We start from the raw sequence: 20,125 nt of genomic DNA, 5'->3' as shown, positions 1-20,125 counted from the left end.
CGTTTTAAATATAATTAAAATGTCACTAGTCTGCTTACTCTCTAATGACTCCACATCCCACTTAAAACAAAATCCCAATTTCTTATCTTGGTGTTCTTGAGCAACTTTGAATGATCAATTCTGACTTCAGGCTGAGAAGCTGTGGGACATTGCCAATGTTAACTTTTTTCCTTCTTCAGTAAAAGGATGGAATTAGTATAATATCATTATTGTCCCTAAAGAGTGACACAGCAAGACCCACACTGTGGTTCAAGGAAATATATGTGTGTGTGTGTATAATATATTTTTTATATATTTATAATTTTGTATATATATTTACATGTATATGCTAAGAAAAATGAAATATGTAAAATTCTTTGAGATATTTCAGAGTGCAGATGTAATACAAGTTTGCTGCCTTAATGTTTCTATTCAGTAATGGAGAAAAATACTACCTTTATCAATTAGGATGTTTTAAGCTAGAAGAATGAGAAACCCAATTAAAAATGGCTTAAACAAAAAGAAACTATTTCACATATCAAGCATTCCAGAGCTTAGCTGACTCAGAGTTCCGGGAAATTTAGGATTTTGGCATATGCACTGTATCAGTTTTTTGATCTCAGGCTTGTCCATTTTGGCCAGGAAAAACCTGAAACGGCTGCAGGAGGCATCTCCTCACAGAGTAAGTCCAAAGACACAAAAGGGGATATTTCCATGATGTGTCTATTCTTATCAACAGGGAGAATCTTCTTCAGAAACCCATCCATAGGACTACCTCTCACTTATTATCCTGAACCGCCTAACATGTCAATGCCTAAACCAGTCAACTCTAAGGAGATTGGGATTTTGACTATTTTATTCCAATCATAACTCAGTATCTAGGGTTAGGGAGAAATCTAGCCTCCCATGAAGCTCATGGCAGCCTTATGTCTGAACAAAATTGATATTCTGTTAACAAAAGAAGAGAGATCTCTTACCAAGAAAGAAGGAGTATGATGTCTGTCAACCTGTCTTTCAGCAATTTAAATGACTAAAAAGAAGCTGTGATTAGATGTCATCAATGACCATAATTTCTGTTCAGTAGAAGTATTAAAAGTGATGGGAGCATCTCCCATTTTGAAGCAATCACCAGATCTATCCACGAAACTTGGTGGTAGGCAAATCTATTTCTTGCCTATTCCTTTCATCCAGAATTGCCCAACATTTGGAACTAAACATGAAATCTCACAAGCAGAGGGCTGAGGATTCATGCAGGTAATTTGCTGTTGTTGCCATTGTTACTTAATATTATCTTAATTGATAATAAAGAATCTTTAGAGTATGTTTATTCTAAACTTGTCATTTTACTAATTATTAAATCAGATATCTCTCTTCCTACCTTATTGGAGATGATAACCTGGACTCAGTATCTATTCCCTCACCTTTGCTTCCTGTTTCTACCACCCTGCATTAAAGCATCCCTAATCACATTGGTGAGGTTAGTGTCCAGAATAGAAACAGCTACTGGGAACTCTATTTCCTGGAATATAAAATCCAGCATCCCACCCAAAGCCCAGTGATAAGAGGATTGTGAGAGATGACTCTTTCAATAGCTTCTTCAGTGAGAATAGTGTTGTCTAGTATGTCCCCACAAGAATGTTTATAGACCTACAACGAATTATAAGTGATGAAGGTCTCTCTAGAATGCCATCACTGGCAAAGATGTTGCAAATAGCTGTGCCTCTAGGCACTACACCATTGAAAAGGAAATCAGTGACCCAGTGTTGAACAGGATTCAGAAGCTAGCAGACCTGAGTGTAGGTTCAGGCTTTCTTGGATTTCTGCTGGTTGATTGTAAAGCCAGTTTCTATTTCTCATTACTGCTGATAGTTGATTATAGGAACAGTTCTCCATTTACCCAGCTTCCTAGTTTTTCTTAGCTGTATCTGAAGTCTTCAACTTCATCTACTCTGGAGTATTACGATTGTGATTTTATATGAGATAATGGGGCTACCTATATATTAAGAAACCTTAATTACAAGCACTCAGTATACAATAACCTTAACCATATTATCAACAGTATTGTATTCTCCATCACTGCTTCCCTCAGATTTTATGATGCCTTGCACATTTATGTGACAGAATTCCATATTAACTTTTTCTCTATCTCCATACCTACCTCCTTCTGTCCACATATATCCCAGTTATCTTTGCTAGAAAAGTCAATCACAAACATTTTCTGTACCCAAAATTACTAATTCTTTTTCTATTACCTTGCAATGGTAAATATAAGGCATGTCTAAAGGCAGGATCCAGAGTATAAAATGACATCAGAGCCAAGAGGAATGGAACCGCAAATAAACTAAGCAACAGAAACAAAAGACTAACACAAATATCGGTGCAGTCCAGAACGCAGTAAGGAAAGCTATACTGAAAGGAGGTTTAGAGGTAGCCCAAAGAATGAGTTAGAGGAAGCGAGTTAGAGCAGCGCAAAATTTGGTCCTAGGTCTAGCAGCGCACTGATCACCAGGGAACTTGTCAGAAATGCAAATTCTCAGCCCCTACCCAAGCATACTGAAGCATAAATGCTAGTGGGGGTCCAACAAGCTGCTTTAATAGGCAGGCCAGGAGATTCTGGTGTGTGCTGAAGTTTGATGCCTCCAGGCTAGAGGTGCTGGCTGCCAAACCAAAGATGAGAAAACAAGCTGAAGATGAGAAGGGAGATGATCTGAACATCGTTTCAGTCAAGAAAAAAGATGTGAAATTGGATAGTATAGTTTGAGTCTATGGTGAACAGTGACTGTGGCTGAATTCATCTTTGGAGTAGGGCTCTGAGCATCCTCTTTCATAAAGGGGTTGAGGTGCCTTTATCATCCAATTAGGGCACATCCAGATGCATTTACAGCATATTGCCTAGAAAGACACAAAAACATGAAGTCCCACTTAGGGATTTTCAGGTTTGTCATCTGTCTTCTACCAATATTAGAAGAAGGTTAAACTTAGGAGCATGATTTATTATATTTTATCTCTAGTCACTGTTGCATAATCAGTTAAATCAAACAATAAAGTGTCTTGAAAAATATATTTCAATCGTTAATCTACAATGACTTGTCTTTTTATTGCTCTATGGGCAATTTTTAAAAAATATTTCAGGAAAATGTGATATACATATATCCTAATTCATAGACCACTTATGATGATAATTATTCACACTTTGAAAAGGTTTATTTCCTTCACAAAGGAATTCCCTCTAGGTTCTTCTAAATAGTCTGTAATAATCAGCTTCAAGCCAGTTCAAATGTTATCGCAACATCTTTGGACAAAGAAGCCTGCTTCAAAACTCAGGAGGTTGGCTGCTTTCCAACCATGTTCATGAAGGCCTGACCTCAGTAGTACTTCCTATTCTTTATGACAGTCACGGAACAGGTATTCCAATTGTTGGGATCTGGGTATAATATACTAGAGAAATACTCAACAAGGGATGAAGCTAGTCATGGCTCTGTACCTGTAATGATGTGAATTTATCCAAGACATTTAAACTCTTTACCTCTTTGACTCATCCTCTATAAAGCAATAGGGTTGTATACTGAGGTGACTGCTAAATATCCTTTCTGTGCTAATAGTGAATAACTTAGGAGAATGAAGTGAAAAATGCATGTAAATAGCCTATGTAATTATAAAACACAATATAGATGTTGTTTATTATCTTTATAATTTATGATGTGAACTATTTAATTTGCAGAAATCCAATTTGTACATAAAATTTCAGGAAGATATTCATTACAATGTACACTTACATGATGATCAAGACAGGGCAATTCTAAATGTATTGTGGTATCCTGGATTGGATCCATACAGAAAAAAGAACATTAGTGAAAAACTGGTGAAATCCAGATAAAATATGTAGCTAGTTAATAGTATTGTACCAGTATTAATTTCTTAGTTTTGACAAATGGACCACGGTTATGTAAGATGTTATCGTTAGAGGAAGCTGAGTGAAGTATATACAGAAATTGTTTTACCTTTGCAAATTTTCTGTAAATCTAAAATTACCCAAAATAAAGATTTTAAAATAAAATTATTGTACCATGCCTTGAGAATGTAACTATGCATTCATACATACATACATATAAACACATGCAGCACAGAGACAACAGAAATGAAGGAAATCACAGAAATCAAGCCACCATATTTTTCAGCACTACACCAAAGCAACAAAAAAGGAGCTCTCTGGCGTTAGAAAAGTTTTCCTGAAACCTGTGAGAAAGTAAAAATGAGCTTGGACTAAGAAAGTAAAAATCTGCTTTGCCATTCATCAGGTATAGATAATAAACACAGATAAAGCCAGCTGTAAAGTTAACAGAAAATAGTATTTCTCCCAAGAACATGCTGTAGTGTCACCAAAAAAAACCCACTATGAGTAACTGCTGCTTTTTTTACTCACAGAGAACTCTTTTCTCTAAAATCATAGATTGTCAAAAAACTTGCTCTTTGAAATCTTTCATTAAGATTGAAATATCCCATTCTTGGCTAGATGATCTGAGTTATGTGATAGAGAAACAGCCTCTACTTCCAGAACTTCAGAAAAGGGGTTTGTGGACACATTCCTCACCTACTTCGACTCTGTAGCTACCAAAAAAACAGGGTCCATGTTACAGTCCAGACCTAAGGTAGGCCCCCTTACATACATCCTTCCTTTCTTTTGAGTCTATCAAAATACTACTTCGTTTTATTTCTCCTAAATTCTACACTTCCCCAAATTCCTATAATAAACCTACCTTTTCCTTTGATGAGGCATCCCATGGTGGGCTCCATGGAATGTGGCCTCCCTCCTTGCAATGAGCCAGAAACCTGACATTCTTGGAATACAGTTTTGTTTCTGATGGATGTAGTCTTATTGGACTAGGAAGCCTGCCTCATACTAAAAGTTAAAGAACAATAATTTCACATAAAACTGAGCTGCCAAAAAATATCAAGTTCAAATACTATACAAAATTATTATCAAAAAAGAGAGAATAGGGCTTCCCTGGTGGCGCAGTGGTTGAGAGTCCGCCTGCTGATGCAGGGGACACGGGTTCGTGCCCCGGTCGGGGAAGATCCCACGTGCCACGGAGGGACTGGGGCCGTGAGCCATGGCCGCTGAGCCTGCGTGTCTGGAGCCTGTGCTCCGCAACGGGAGGGGCCACAACAGTGAAAGGCCCGCGTACCGCAAAAAAAAAAAAAAAAGAGAGCGAATAAGGAGTATAACATCATCATTACAGATAATGAAAGCATGCCCCAAAGATGTGTCACAAAATAGATCAAAACCGAAAGTTACTATTTTTAAACTAGCTAAATGACATTAAGAAAATGATACAAGGTATGAAAGAACAACATGATTCAGAATTAGAAAAACACAATTAATTCTATGGAGGGAATCCTTTCACACTGTATACATATATCAGATCATCACATTGCACACTTTAAATATCTTACAATTTTATTTGTCAATTATATCTTGAAAAAGCTGGGAAGAAAATAGAAAAACTCAGAAGTTAAGGTGACAGAACTCAGGGGAATTAGTAATAAAGAATTAATTACACACAACAGATTATGATTTTCCGTAAAGAACCTGAACCAATCCTTAGGTCAATGTTTTTCTCATCATTTTCGTTGTCTGATGCTCATTCTCTAGTAATTCTCCAGGAAGGGCTCCTGAAAATGATAGTCTCATCAAATACTGATATCATATCAAGTGTTGATAGTAGTTTATACCCTTTGCACGTGAGAGTTAGTTTTGCTGGATATAAAATCCTTAGTGCATTCTTTGTCCCTTGAGTACCGAAAATATGTTGTTCCACTTTCTTCTGACAAAAGTTTCACTGTGAAAAGTCTAGTGATATTCCAATTTTCTTCCCCATTTTGCAAATGTAAGAATACATTTAGGGGGGGGACCTTGAAGATGGCGGAAGAGTAAGACGCGGAGATCGCCTTCCTCCCCACGGATACACCAGAAATACATCCACACGTGGAACAACTCCTACTGAAGGCTGGCAGAAGACCTCAGACCTCCCAAAAGGCAAGAAACTCCCCACGTAACTGGGTAGGGCAAAAGAAAAAACAGAGACAAAAGAATAAGGACGGCACCTGCACCAGTGGGAGGGAGCTGTGAAGGAGGAAAAGTTTCCACACACTAGGAAGCCCCTCCGCGGGCGGAGACTGCGGGAGGCAGAGGGGGGAGTTTCGGGACCGCGGAGTAGTGCACAGCGACGGGTGCGGAGGGCAAAGCGGGGAGATTCCTGCACAGAAGATCGGTGCCGACCAGCACTCACCAACCCGAGAGGCTTGTTGCTCACCCACCGGGGCGGGCGGGGCTGCGAGCTGAGGTTCGGGTTTTGGTTTTGGACGGAGCTCAGGGAGAGGACTGGGGTTGGCGGCTTGAACATAGCCTGAAGGGGTTAGTGCACCACGACTAGCCGGGAGGGAGTTCGGGGAAAAGCCTGCACCGGCCGAAGAGGCAAGAGACTTTTTCTTCCCTCTTTGTTTCCTGGTGCGCGAGGAGAGGGGTTTAAGAGCGCTGCTTAAAGGAACTCCAGAGACGGGCGCGAGCCGCGGCTGAGGGCGCGAGCCCCCGAGACGGGCGCGAGCCGCGGCTGAAAGCGCAAACCCCAGAGACGGGCGCGAGCCGCGGCTAACACCGCGGACCCCAGAGACGGGCGGGAGACGCTAAGGCTGCTGCTGCCGCCACCAAGGGGCCTGTGTGCGAGCACAGGTCACTCTCCACACCCCTCTTCCGCGGAGCCTGTGCAGCCCGCCACTGCCAGGTTCCCGGGATCCAGGGACAACTTCCCCGGGAGTACGCACGGCGGGTCTCAGGCTGGTGCAACATCACGCCGGCCTCTGCCGCAACGTCACGCTGCCTCTGCAGCCTCAGGCCCGCCCCGCACGTAGTGCCCCTCCTACCCCCATCCCCCAACCCCCGGCCTGAGTGAGCCGGAGGCCCCGAATCAGCGGCTCCTTTAACCCCGTCCTGTCTGAGCGAAAAAACAGACGCCCTCCAGCGACCTACACGCAGAGGCAGGGCCAAATCCAAAGCTGAGCTCCTGTGAGCTGTGAGAACAAAGAAGAGAAAGGGAAATCTCTCCCAGCAGCCACAGAAGCAGCGGATTAAAGCTCCACAATCAACTTGATATACCCTGCATCTGTGGAATACCTGAATAGACAAGGAATGATCCCAAATTGAAGAGGTGGAATTTAGGAGCGAGATCTATGATTTTTTTCCCTTTTCCTCTTTTTGTGAATGTGTACGTGTATGCTTCTGTGTGAGATCCTGTCTGTATACTCTTGCTTCCACCATTTGTCCTAGGGCTCTATCCGTCCATGACTTTTTTTTTAAAATTCTTTTTCTTAATAATTAAGTTTAATTGTAATAACTTTATTATACTTTACCTTCGTTCTTTCTTTCCTTCCTTCCTTCCCTCCTTTAGACAACGAATCACCCCAAATTGAGGAGGTGGTCTCAGGGAGCAGGATTTATGATTTTTCCCCCTTTACCTCTTTTTGTGAAGGTGTATGTGTATGCTTCTGTGTAAGATTATCTCTGTATAGCTTTGCTTCCAACATTTGTCCTAAGGTTCTATCCGTCCCTTTTTTTTTTTCTAAATATTTTTTAATTCAATAACTATATTATACTTTATTTTATTTTTACTGTATCATCTTTCTTTCTGTCTTTTTTCCTTCTTTCCCTCCTTCCTTCCTTCCTCCCTCCCTCCCTCCCTCCCTTCTTTCTTTCCTTCTTTGCTTCTTTCTTCCTTCCTTCCTTTCCTCCTTTCCTTCTTTCTTTACTCATACTTCTACTAATTCTCCCTACATTTTCTCCCTTTTATTCTGAGCTGTGTGGATGAAAGGCTCTTGGTGCTCCAGCCAGGAGTCAGGGCTCTGCCTCTGAGGTAGGAGAGCCAACTTCAGGACACTGGTCAACAAGAGACCTCCCAGCTCCACATAATATTAAACGGTGGAAATATCCCAGAGACCTCCATCTTAACACCAGCACCCAGCTTCACTCAACGACCAGCAAGCCACAGTGCTGGACAACCTATGCCAAACAACTAGCAAAACAGGAACACAACCCCACCCATTAGCAGAGAGGCTGCCTAAAATCATAATAAGGCCACAGACACCCCAAAACACACCACCAGACGTGAACCTGCCCACTAGAGAGACAAGATCCAGCCTCATCCAGCACAACACAGGCACTAGTCCCCTCCACCAGGAAGCCTACACAACCCACTGAAACAACCTTAGCCACTGGAGACAGACATCAAAAACAACGGGAACTACGAAAGTGCAGCCTGCAAAAAGGAGACCCCAAACACAGTAAGATAAGCAAAATGAGAAGACAGAAAAACACACAGCAGATGAAGGAGCAAGATAAAAACCCACCAGACCTAACAAATGAAGAGGAAATAGGCAATCTACCTGAAAAAGAATTCAGAATAATGATAGTAAGGATGATCCGAAATCTTGGAAGTAGAATGGACAAAATGCAAGAAACAGTTAACAAGGACCTACAAGAACTAAAGATGAAACAAGCAACGATGAACAATGCAATAAATGAAATTAAAATCATTCTAGATAGGATCAATAGCAGAATAACTGAGGCAGAAGAACGGATAAGTGACCTGGAAGATAAAGTAGTGGAAATAACTACTGCAGAGCAGAATAAAGAAAAAAGAATGAAAAGAACTGAGGACAGTCTCAGAGACCTCTGGGACAACATGAAACGCACCAACATTCGAATTATAGGGGTTCCAGAAGAAGAAGAGAAAAAGAAAGGGACTGAGAAAATATTTGAAGAGATTATAGTTGAAAACTTCCCTAATATGGGAAAGGAAATAGTTAATCAAGTCCAGGAAGCACAGAGGGTCCCATACAGGATAAATACAAGGAGAAACACGCCAAGACACATATTAATCAAACTGTCAAAAATTAAATACAAAGAAAGCATATTAAAAGCAGCAAGGGAAAAACAACAAATAACACACAAGGGAATCCCCATAAGGTTAACAGCTGATCTCTCAGCAGAAACCCTACAAGCCAGAAGGGAGTGGCAGGACATACTGAAAGTGCTGAAGGAGAATAGCCTGCAACCAAGACTACTCTACCCAGCAAGGATCTCATTCACATTTGATGGAGAAATTAAAACCTTTACAGACAAGCAAAAGCTGAGAGAGTTCAGCACCACCAAACCAGCTTTACAACAAATGCTAAAGGAACTTCTCTAGACACGAAACACAAGAGAAGGAAATGACCTATAGTAGCGAACCCAAAACAATATATAAAATGGAAATAGGAACATACATATCGATAATTACCTTAAATGTAAATGGACTAAATGCTCCCACCAAAAGACACAGATTGGCTGAATGGATACAAAAACAAGACCCTTATATATGCTGTCTACAAGAGACCCACTTCAGAACTAGAGACACATACAGACTGAAAGTAAGGGGATGGAAAAAGATATTCCATGCAAATGGAAACCAAAAGAAAGCTGGAGTAGCAATTCTCATATCAGACAAAATAGACTTTAAAATAAGGACTATTAAAAGGGACAAAGAAGGACACTACATAATGATCAAGGGATCGATCCAAGAAGAAGATATAACAATTGTAAATATTTATGCACCCAACATAGGAGCACCTCAATACATAAGGCAAATACTAACAACCATAAAAGGGGAGATCAACAGTAACACATTCATAGTAGGGGACTTTAACACCCCACTTTCACTCATGGACAGATCATCCAAAATGAAAATAAATAAGGAAACACAAGCTTTAAATGATACATTAAACAAGATGGACTTAATTGATATTTATAGGACACTCCATCCAAAAACAACAGAATACACATTTTTCTCAAGTGCTCATGGAACATTCTCCAGGATAGATCATATCTTGGGTCACAAATCAAGCCTTGGTAAATTTAAGAAAACTGAAATTGTATCAAGTATCTTTTCCGACCACAACGCCATGAGACTAGATATCAATTACAGGAAAAGATCTTTAAAAAATACAAACACATGGAGGCTAAACAATACACTACTTAATAATGAAGTGATCACTGAAGAAATCAAAGAGGAAATAAAAAAATACCTAGAAACAAATGACAATGGAGACACAACGACCCAAAACCTATGGGATGCCGCAAAAGCAGATCTAAGGGGGAAGTTTATAGCAATACAAGCCCACCTTAAGAAGCAGGAAACATCTCGAATAAACAACCTAACCTTGCACCTCAAGCAATTAGAGAAAGAAGAACAAAAAAACCCCAAAGCTAGCAGAAGGAAAGAAATCATAAAAATCAGATCAGAAATAAATGAAAAAGAAATGAAGGAAACAATAGCAAAGATCAATAAAACTAAAAGCTGGTTCTTTGAGAAGATAAACAAAATAGATAAACCACTAGCCAGACTCATCAAGAAAAAAAGGGAGAAGACTCAAATCAATAGAATTAGAAATGAAAAAGGAGAAGTAACAACTGACACTGCAGAAATAAAAAAAATCATGAGAGATTACTACAAGCAACTCTATGCCAATAAAATGGACAATCTGGAAGAAATGGACAAATTCTTAGAAATGCACAACCTGCCAAGACTGAATCAGGAAGAAATAGAAAATATGAACAGACCAATCACAAGCACTGAAATTGAAACTGTGATTAAAAACCTTCCAACAAACAAAAGCCCAGGACCAGATGGCTTCACAGGTGAATTCTATCAAACGTTTAGAGAAGAGCTAACACCTATCCTTCTCAAACTCTTCCAAAATATAGCAGAGGGAGGAACACTCCCAAATTCCTTCTACGAAGCCACCATCACCTTGATACCAAAACCAGACAAGGATGTCACAAAGAAAGAAAACTACAGGCCAATATCACTGATGAACATAGATGCAAAAATCCTCAACAAAATACTAGCAAACAGAATCCAACAGCACATTAAAAGGATCATACACCATGATCAAGTGGGGTTTATTCCAGGAATGCAAGGATTCTTCAATATACGCAAATCTATCAATGTGATAAACCATATTAACAAATTGAAGGAGAAAAACCATATGATCATCTCAATAGATGCAGAGAAAGCTTTCGACAAAATTCAACACCCATTTATGATAAAAACCCTCCAGAAAGTAGGCATAGAGGGAACTTTCCTAAACATAATAAAAGCCATATATGACAAGCCCACAGCAAACATCATCCTCAATGGTGAAAAACTGAAAGCATTTCCACTAAGATCAGGAACAAGACAAGGTTGCCCACTCTCACCACTCTTATTCAACATAGTTTTGGAAGTTTTAGCCACAGCAATCAGAGAAGAAAAGGAAATAAAAGGAATCCAAATCGGAAAAGAAGAAGTAAAGCTGTCACTGTTTGCAGATGACATGATACTATACATAGAGAATCCTAAAGATGCTACCAGAAAACTACTAGAGCTAATCAATGAATTTGGTAAAGTAGCAGGATACAAAAGTAATGCACAGAAATCTCTGGCATTCCTATATACTAATGATGAAAAATCTGAAAGTGAAATCAAGAAAACACTCCCATTTACCATTGCAACACAAAGAATAAAATATCTAGGAATAAACCTACCTAAGGAGACAAAAGACCTGTATGCAGAAAATTATAAGACACTGATGAAAGAAATTAAAGATGATACAAATAGATGGAGAGATATACCATATTCTTGGATGGGAAGAATCAACATTGTGAAAATGACTCTACTACCCAAAGCAATCTACAGATTCAATGCAATCCCTATCAAACTACCACTGGCATTTTTCACAGAACTAGAACAAAAAATTTCGCAATTTGTATGGAAACACAAAAGACCCCGAATAGCCAAAGCAATCTTGAGAACGAAAAAAGGAGCTGGAGGAATAAGGCTCCCTGACTTCAGACTATATTACAAAGCAACAGTAATCAAGACAGTATGGTACTGGCACAAAAACAGAAAGATAGATCAGTGGAACAGGATAGAAAGCCCAGAGATAAACCCACGCACATATGGACACCTTATCTTTGATAAAGGAGGCAGGAATGTACAGTGGAGAAAGGACAGCCTCTTCAATAAATGGTGCTGGGAAAACTGGACAGGTACATGTAAAAGTATGAGATTAGATCACTCCCTAACACCATACACAAAAATAAGCTCAAAATGGATTAAAGACCTAAATGTAAGGCCAGAAACTATCAAACTCTTAGAAGAAAACATAGGAAGAACACTCTATGACATAAATCACAGCAAGATCCTTTCTGACCCACCTCCTAGAGTAATGGAAATAAAAACAAAAATAAACAAATGGGACCTAATGAAACTTCAAAGGTTTTGCACAGCAAAGGAAACCATAATCAAGACCAAAAGACAACCCTCAGAATGGGAGAAAACATTTGCAAATGAAGCAACTGACAAAGGATTAATCTCCAAAATTTACAAGCAGCTCGTGCAGCTCAATAACAAAAAAACAAACAACCCCATCCAAAAATGGGCAGAAGACCTAAATAGACATTTCTCCAAAGAAGATATACAGAATGCCAACAAACACGTGAAAGAATGCTCAACATCATTAATCATTAGAGAAATGCAAATCAAAACTACAATGAGATATCATCTCACACCAGTCAGAATGGCCATCATCAAAAAATCTAGAAACAATAAATGCTGGAGAGGGTGTGGAGAAAAGGGGACACTCTTGCACTGCTGGTGGGAATGTGAATTGGTTCAGCCACTGTGGAGAACAGTATGGAGGTTCCTTAAAAAACTACAAATAGAATTACCATATGACCCAGCAATCCCACTACTTGGCATATACCCTGAGAAAACCAAAATTCAAAAAGAGTCATGTACCAAAATGTTCATTGCAGCTCTATTTACAATAGCCAGGACATGGAAACAACCTAAGCGCCCATCATCGGATGAATGGATAAAGAAGATGTGGCACATATACACAATGGAATATTACTCAGCCTTAAAAAGAAATGAAATTGAGCTATTTGTAATGAGATGGATAGACCTAGAGTCTGTCATACAGAGTGAAGTAAGTCAGAAAGAAAAAGACAAATACCGTATGCTAACACATATATATGGAATTTAAGGGAAAAAAATGTCATGAAGAACCTAGGGGTAAGATAGGAATAAAGACGCAGACCTACTGGAGAACGGACTTGAGGGTATGGGGAGGGGGAGGGGTGAGTTTTGACAGGGCGAGAGAGAGTCATGGACATATACACACTAACAAACGTAGTAAGGTAGATAGCTGGGGGGAAGCAGCCGCAAGGCACAGGGATATTAGCTCGGTGCTTTGTGACAGCCTGGAAGGGTGGGATGGGGAGAGTGGGAGGGAGGGAGACACAAGAGGGAAGACATATGGGAACATATGTATATGTATAGCTGATTCACTTTGTTATAAAGCAGAAACTAACACACCATTGTAAAGCAATTATACCCCAATAAAGATGTTTAAAAAAAAAACAAAAACAAAAACAAAACAAAAAAAAAAAGAATACATTTAAATCTGGGTATCTGTTATATTGTTTGTTTGAAATAATTCACACTATACTTCACCAAATCATGACCTCAGTTTTAAGAACACCATTATTTTCTGTACTGATAAAAAAGAAAAAAAATACATTGCAATTTCAAGGAAGTTAAAATGTGGGTCTTAGATAATATTCAGTATATTCATTTTCTATTGCTGTATAACAACTTACTGTAAACATAGTGGCTTAAAACAACACAAATTTATTAGCTCACAGTTCTAAGGTCATAATTGTGGGCCCATCACAGCTGGGTTCTCTGCCCAGGGCCTCACAAAGTTGAAATCAAGGTACTAGCAGACCTGTTGTGATCTGGAACTTGGGGTTTTCTTCCAAGGTCATGTAGGTGTTGACCAAATTTAGTTCCTTGCAGCTGTAGGCCAAGGTCCCCTTCTCCTTATTGGCTGGAAGCTGGAGGCCACTGTAAGCCCCTAGAGGCCATTGCCATTCCTTTCTATGTGCCCCCTTCCCTTTTCGAAGCCAGCAATGGAGATTTTCCCTCCCATCAAATTCCTCCTCACACTCTGAATCTCCTCCAGGAAAAGACCAGTCTCTTTTAAAGGTAGAGAGGCAATTTACAAAAAAACAAACATACACCAGAAGGTGACAAATCTCAAAGAAGAAAAATTTTAAAGTGTACACTTGATTTTCCCTCAGTCTAGAATGCTCTTCTGCTAGATATTCATAGGACTCACATCACCTAGGTTTTTAGCTCAAATGTCACTTCTTCAAAGAGGCCACCTTTGACTACTATGTCTAAAATTGTCTCTCTCCTCCTCCCCAAGTCTCTTTTCTTCACCTTATAAAGTTTTCTTCATTGTATTTACTTTCTAATGTTATTTTTCATTTATTTTCCATTTTTTTGCCTTCCCACAATGAGACTGATGAAATCAGGGATCACTGTATCTCTATCACCTAATCGTCATCTAGTCATTAGGCCCTAATGTTTAACAGGCATTCAATAAATATTTAAGAAGGAAAGAAAAAGGGAAAAGAAATTAGGAAAGAAACTGGTGTTATTTGCGGAGCGAACCTTTCAAAGATATTTATATCTATTAATTTTAGAATAAAGAGAGAAGACAGGGGATTAGTCCAGTCCTAGAGCAGAACCTTGAAAGAATGGGACACAGACCAAGTTCATTTTCATGATTATGTAGAAAAGGTACACAACTTGATTGAGAGATCTGAATGATGGCATAGGTGAGCAATATGAAGTTTCCAGGTATTTGGAGATGTGCAAGTTGAAAAGAGAATAGAGGCACAAAGGATAATGCCCTTTTGCCTGGACCCTTTCTCCACACCAGAATGGGAAGAAATTCTAAGTAAAAATATCATACATTACAGATGATATAAATACATAGTGTCAAAGTATTTGTCAGTTTTAAAAATCCTACAGACATTTCTCCAAACATACACTTATTTAGAATGAAAGATAAATCGTAATATTATTGAGTCACACTAATTCTTGTTGTTTTCCAAGAAAAGTGAAAGGGGAGTCAATGGAAAGGGAATTAGATGAGAGGTCCTTACACATATGTTCAGGTACTTAATCTGGCAAGTCACACCAACCGTAAATTTCTGTCCCTCACAAAGTGAAGGGGGCAACCTGGATGACATATGCCATTCACAGCTCATAAAATCACGATTCTATCAAATTTGTGACAGTGCTTGACACGTAGTAGACGTCCAAAATTATTTGTTAAACGTGTAACGTCTTAAAATGGAATCCCAGACTGGAAATCCGGAGCTACTTATTACTAGCCTTTGGGGTTTTTAAAAGTATAAAATGAAGGGGTTTCTTCTTCCTGCTATAAAACTCTTAAGGATTTTGCTATGCAATCCTATCACTTCGCTGGCCACTGGAATCCTCTGTGTTTGGTAGGTGACTCGTACCTTCAGTGTTTTGGTTCGGTTTACATCTGCCAGACGCCAGTCGCAACATTCCATTCCCTGCAATCACCTGCAGCAAAGCCCACTCCACGACCACACCCAAACCGGAAGCCAGGACGCCTCTGGGCTTGACGGGAAGGCGCCGCCGGGCTGCGCGCTCCCCCAGGCCCGCCCCCTCCGGTGACGTCACCGCCCGCCCCTTGACCTCACGGTCCTGCCCCCTTCCCTGCCTCCCAGTATCCAGCAGCGGCTGCGTCTCAGGAGGCGATGGAGGGCTCCCAGCCGGTGGCCGCACGTCAGGGGGAAGAGGCGTCATGCTCCTCCTGGGGGGCCGGCAGGTGAGAGGACGTGTGTGGGCGCGAAGAAGCAAGGCGTGGCGGGCAGGACCCAGAGCCCGGCTTTCTGCTTCTCCCCCTAAGGCGGGCAGGGAGTGCGCGAGAGGCCGCGGGGCTGGCCAGAGCCGGCCCTGGGCGGCTAGGGGAGCGCGCGGTGTGGGTGTGGCGGCGTGGGCTCCGGCCTCTGCGACTGCCGGCTTCGTTGAGGAAAAAGCCCACTTATCGCCCCTTTCAGCGCTTTCTCAGTTCTGGTTGGGGTCTGCCATTCCTCCTTCCTCCCAGTCGCCGGACGTGGAGGGGAGGGAGGGGCTCCGGCGGGGAGTTCTGGTCCGAGTCGCTCGGTGTGAGCTTCCCAGACCTGGTGCCGGACACCTTCCCTCCTTTCGATAAAGTGAAAGCTAAGCTCTGCTGTGCGCTGTCCTCCGCTGAGATCCTCCTTTGAAAACTATTACCAGAGGTAACTTGGTAATAATGAATCAGTGGTAGTCAGGACACTCTGAGGCCTCTGTTGACTGCACTTTAAAAAGAAAGAAAGAAAGAAAAAGAAATCCAGGAAAAAAACACGAGTTACCCATTCTTATTTCCCAGTTGGTGTTGAGGTTCACGTCTTTTCCATTCTGGCAAAAATAGAGGGGAAATGTGCGTGTAGTTCCTGTTTCAATCATTTCGTAATTAATAAAGCGGATAGTTACATTCTGCCCACTACCAGAATACAATATGCCAAAGATAAAAGTGGCGCAAATTTGATTTTGAGCTAATGTGAGTGTTCACAAACCTGTAGCATTTTCACCAGCTTCAGACTGAAGGGATGCTTTTTGGTACCATGGTATTGCCTGCCATTGCCAGCATTGCCAGATTTACTTGGGAGATATTATGTAATACAAACAAAACCTTCCCTTATTTAAAGCGTTTTTGATCGCCATGTAGACCTTATCATAAGAATGATTTTTGAAATATTCCAGTAAGGCAGAACTTTCTGAAAAGTAGGTGCCAGTCGTATCGTTAAGTGACAGAACTGGTTAGAATGTAATGCTCTACTCATGTTTACTTAAGAGCTTTACCTACTAGACTACTGCCCTCCATGCAAGGAAGATAGCTAGTGAAAGTATACCAGGGATAAGAAAGCTGTAATAAAAATTTTTGTTACAGTGCCAGGGTATATTGTGTATTTGTGTGTTTTTATTAGCTAGAAGCTGATATCACTTGATCACCTAATCAATATTTGATAACAGAAATAGTCACATTTTGATATTATATTTTCAAATACTTTGGCTTGTATAGCAACACCAGGCCTAGAAAATAAGTTTCCAAAACTGGATTTTGTGCTATCACGTTGTTTGTAGAATCCTGTGATTGATAATTAGAGCTTCCCAAAACCTAGAATGGATCACACTTTTGCCAAGATGATACTGATCTTAGCTGTCACCGTGGCTCAGGCCCAAATGTCCCAGCTGGTTCCCTCTGGCCAGGAACTATTTCTGTTTCCCAGTGTTTACCTATTATCATTTTTCTTTCTGTGCCATGCTGTGAAAAAATTGGAATGAACTGTGGTAAATGATACATCACTTTGTGTCTTGTTACACTAGTATGTTTAACCTTTTTTTAATTTTTAAAATTCATTTAACATATTGTTTTTTTTAGTGCTTTCTTCATGCCTACTGTGAGAGGCAATAGGCAGTATAATGTGGTTGTCAGGAGCTAGACTGATTAGATTCAGGGCTCTGCCATTTACCTGCTCTGTGACCATGGGCATATTATTTAAGTTAATCTCTGTTAGTCTCAGGTTTTTTCCTCTGTTCAATGGAGACAGTAATAGTGTCTATCTCATAAAATTGTTGAAAGGGTTAACTGAGTTAGTACATCTAAAGCACTTAAAGCAGTGTGTGACACATGTTTGCTCTTGTTATTAAATGTCAGGTACTGTTTTAGGGATTTGGAATACGGTAGTGAATTCCTAATGGATCATATATTCTATAGGGGAAGGCAGATGATAGTTAATGAAAAAAATACATAATTAATGATTTGAAGAAAATACAGCAGGTTAACAAGTTAGGGAGCCACTTCGTTGATTGTGTTACTAGACCAAACTTGGTCTGCTTCCCCAATGCACACCAAAGCCAATCTCCTGGCACCAGGTAATGGTGAAGAAAAGTACAGTTTATTGCAGGGCCAAGCAAAGAGAATGGGCAGGCAGCTCATGCTCAGAAGACAGAAACTCCCCATTGGCTTTCAGGGAAGGGTTTTTAAAGACAGTCTGAAGGGAGAGGGTTGTGGGGTGTGTGATCCATGCTCAGTTCTCTGATTGCTTGATGGTGAGGTAACAAGGTAATGTTTTTGGAACCTCAGTCATCAACCTTCTGGTTCCAGTTGATCAGCAGTTCAGCACACAGTTAACTTCGTCCACCTGTGGGAGTTCTGGCATTTGCAAGACAACGAAAGGTCCTTGACTTGTTTTATGGCTAAACTGTTATTACTTTGACTGCTTTCCTTTGTTTCTACATTTTCTCATCTCTCTGATTAAATTTGCTGTTTGGAACTCGGGGAAAGCCTAGGAGGCTAAAACTTTTGTACAAACAAGCGGGGAGGGGAAATCTGTCCCAGGGAAGGCCCCACAGGGTCCTGCTCAGTTTCAGTGGGGTGATCCCGAATGGTCTGTGATGTTTGTGAAGCAATATTTTAATAGAGGCTTAAATGGTAATAGTCAGTTTTTCAGAGATCTGAAGGAAGAACATTTGAAGCAAAGGGAATAGCAAGTGTAAAAACACTGAAGTGATAGCAAGCCTGGCTTTTTGAGAACCATCAAGTAGGCCAGTGTAGCTGAAGATAGTGAGCCAGAGGGAGAGGTGTGGGTGTTGAGGTTGGACAGGTAACTGGGAGACATACATAAAGGCCCTATTATGTATGCTAAGGTGTTTGAATTTTGTTCTAAGGGTAAAGAAAACTTACTGAAGGATAATTCTAAGTTAGGGAGTAATGTCTGACTACATTCTAAACGTTTTAGGCTGTTAGATGGAAAATTAATTAAAGGGAAGGGCAATAGAAATAGAATAGTTTAGGAGGCCTTTGAAGTAGTTCAGATGAGATATGATGATGGTTTGGCCTGAGATTGTATTGACTGAAATGGTGAGAAGTGATCAGATGTGAGATCCCTTTTGAAGGTAGAACTAACAGCACTCACAGATAGAGAAAATAAGGGAACAAGTAAAGATCCTTAGATTTTTGGCCAGAGCATGTGAGTAAATGGTGGCATCATTTGCTTGGTGGTCCCAAGTGAGTTGGGAAAGGCTGGGGAAGAATAGATTAAGCAAGGGAAATTGAATTCTATTTGAGGCTTGTTATGTTTTTTTTTGTTTTTTGTGGTATGCGGGCCTCTCACTGTTGTGGCCTCTCCCATTGCGGAGCACAGGCTCCAGACGCGCAGGCTCCGCGGCCATGGCTCATGGGCCTAGCCGCTCCACGGCATGTGGGATCTTCCCAGACCGGCGCACGAACCCGTGTCCCCTGCATCAGCAGGCGGACTCTCCACCACTGCGCCACCAGGGAAGCCCGAGGCTTGTTATGTTTGTGATACCAGTTAGACATCAGAATATTGTTCTGGCAGATGCATAAAATCTGGAGGGCAGAGGAAAGGTCAAACATGTAGAAATAAGCTTAGATATCATTATATGGTAAATTCCAAGTGTGTATATTATAGAAGGTTTATGGGACACTCAAATAAAATTGCTAAAATATAGATCCATCAGAATATATGTAGCATTGATAAACAACACGTGAGAATAAAACAACCATGGGCTCTAATTTTATAATACAGGGTAGGCAGTCAGTGAATTTAATCTTGATCTAGTTTTAAAATCTAAGTAAAGTGGTAAATAATAAAATATATACCTGGTTTGTAAAACCTGTTTTAGTAACTAGTGAATCTGATCCCATGTATAATTGAATATGAGTATTATAGAATATGAGTATTGAATAGCCATACTGGCCCTTATAAGTTATGTTTTCTTTTTTCAGTGTGAATACAAATTTGCCCAATATGCCAACAGAATCTGTGGAGATTGATGATGCATTATACAGGTAAGTACCTTATGGAAACTGAAACATTTTCCCCATTCATTGTTCTCCAGTAACGGAGTAGTTTTATTCAAAGACACCATTAGGCCTATGCAAAATTTTGTAATATATATTCTAAGAGTTCCACTCAAGTTAAAAATTCGGCTTTCTTTTTTTGTTTTTTCTTTTGTTTTTTTTACTGTAGGCTGAAAGCTTGAATAATATTTAAATCTTGGTCGCGTTAGGTTTAGATGATATGACTAAAAATGATTTTGCTATCCACTACAAAATATACCTCTTGTTTCTGGAC

General features: G+C 40.3%; 2 protein-coding genes and 1 long non-coding RNA gene across 4 annotated transcripts in view; 2 read left to right on the top strand and 1 right to left on the bottom strand.

The window, feature by feature from the left end:
- GNRHR (gonadotropin releasing hormone receptor) overlaps positions 1-7,074 on the top strand; it is a 38,013-nt gene extending 30,939 nt beyond the window's left edge. The window contains exon 4 of the mRNA XM_032631722.1: positions 7,065-7,074. The gene's annotated coding sequence lies outside the window, so the exon portion shown is untranslated. The remainder of the gene's footprint in view (positions 1-7,064) is intronic.
- The window catches only part of LOC116753822, a 32,076-nt gene extending 16,544 nt beyond the window's left edge, over positions 1-15,532 (bottom strand). Inside the window, exon 1 of the long non-coding RNA XR_004349881.1 lies at positions 15,434-15,532. This is a non-coding gene — a long non-coding RNA (uncharacterized LOC116753822). The remainder of the gene's footprint in view (positions 1-15,433) is intronic.
- A 115-nt stretch (positions 15,533-15,647) lies between these two features.
- The window catches only part of UBA6 (ubiquitin like modifier activating enzyme 6), an 80,575-nt gene continuing 76,097 nt past the window's right edge, over positions 15,648-20,125 (top strand). Inside the window, exons 1-2 of one of the 2 annotated variants that reach the window (XM_032632360.1) lie at positions 15,648-15,768; positions 19,777-19,839. In XM_032632360.1, coding sequence (XP_032488251.1) covers positions 15,698-15,768; positions 19,777-19,839 — 134 coding nt within the window. In that variant the 5' untranslated portion in view covers positions 15,648-15,697. The remainder of the gene's footprint in view (positions 15,769-19,776; positions 19,840-20,125) is intronic. The other variant, XM_032632361.1, reaches the window with a different exon arrangement.

The sequence above is a fragment of the Phocoena sinus genome, chromosome 5 (assembly GCF_008692025.1).
Source record: "Phocoena sinus isolate mPhoSin1 chromosome 5, mPhoSin1.pri, whole genome shotgun sequence".
Classification (NCBI taxonomy): Eukaryota; Metazoa; Chordata; class Mammalia; order Artiodactyla; family Phocoenidae; genus Phocoena; species Phocoena sinus.
The sequence above is the reverse complement of the archived record's forward strand: the minus strand, read 5'-3'. Positions and strand labels throughout refer to the sequence as shown.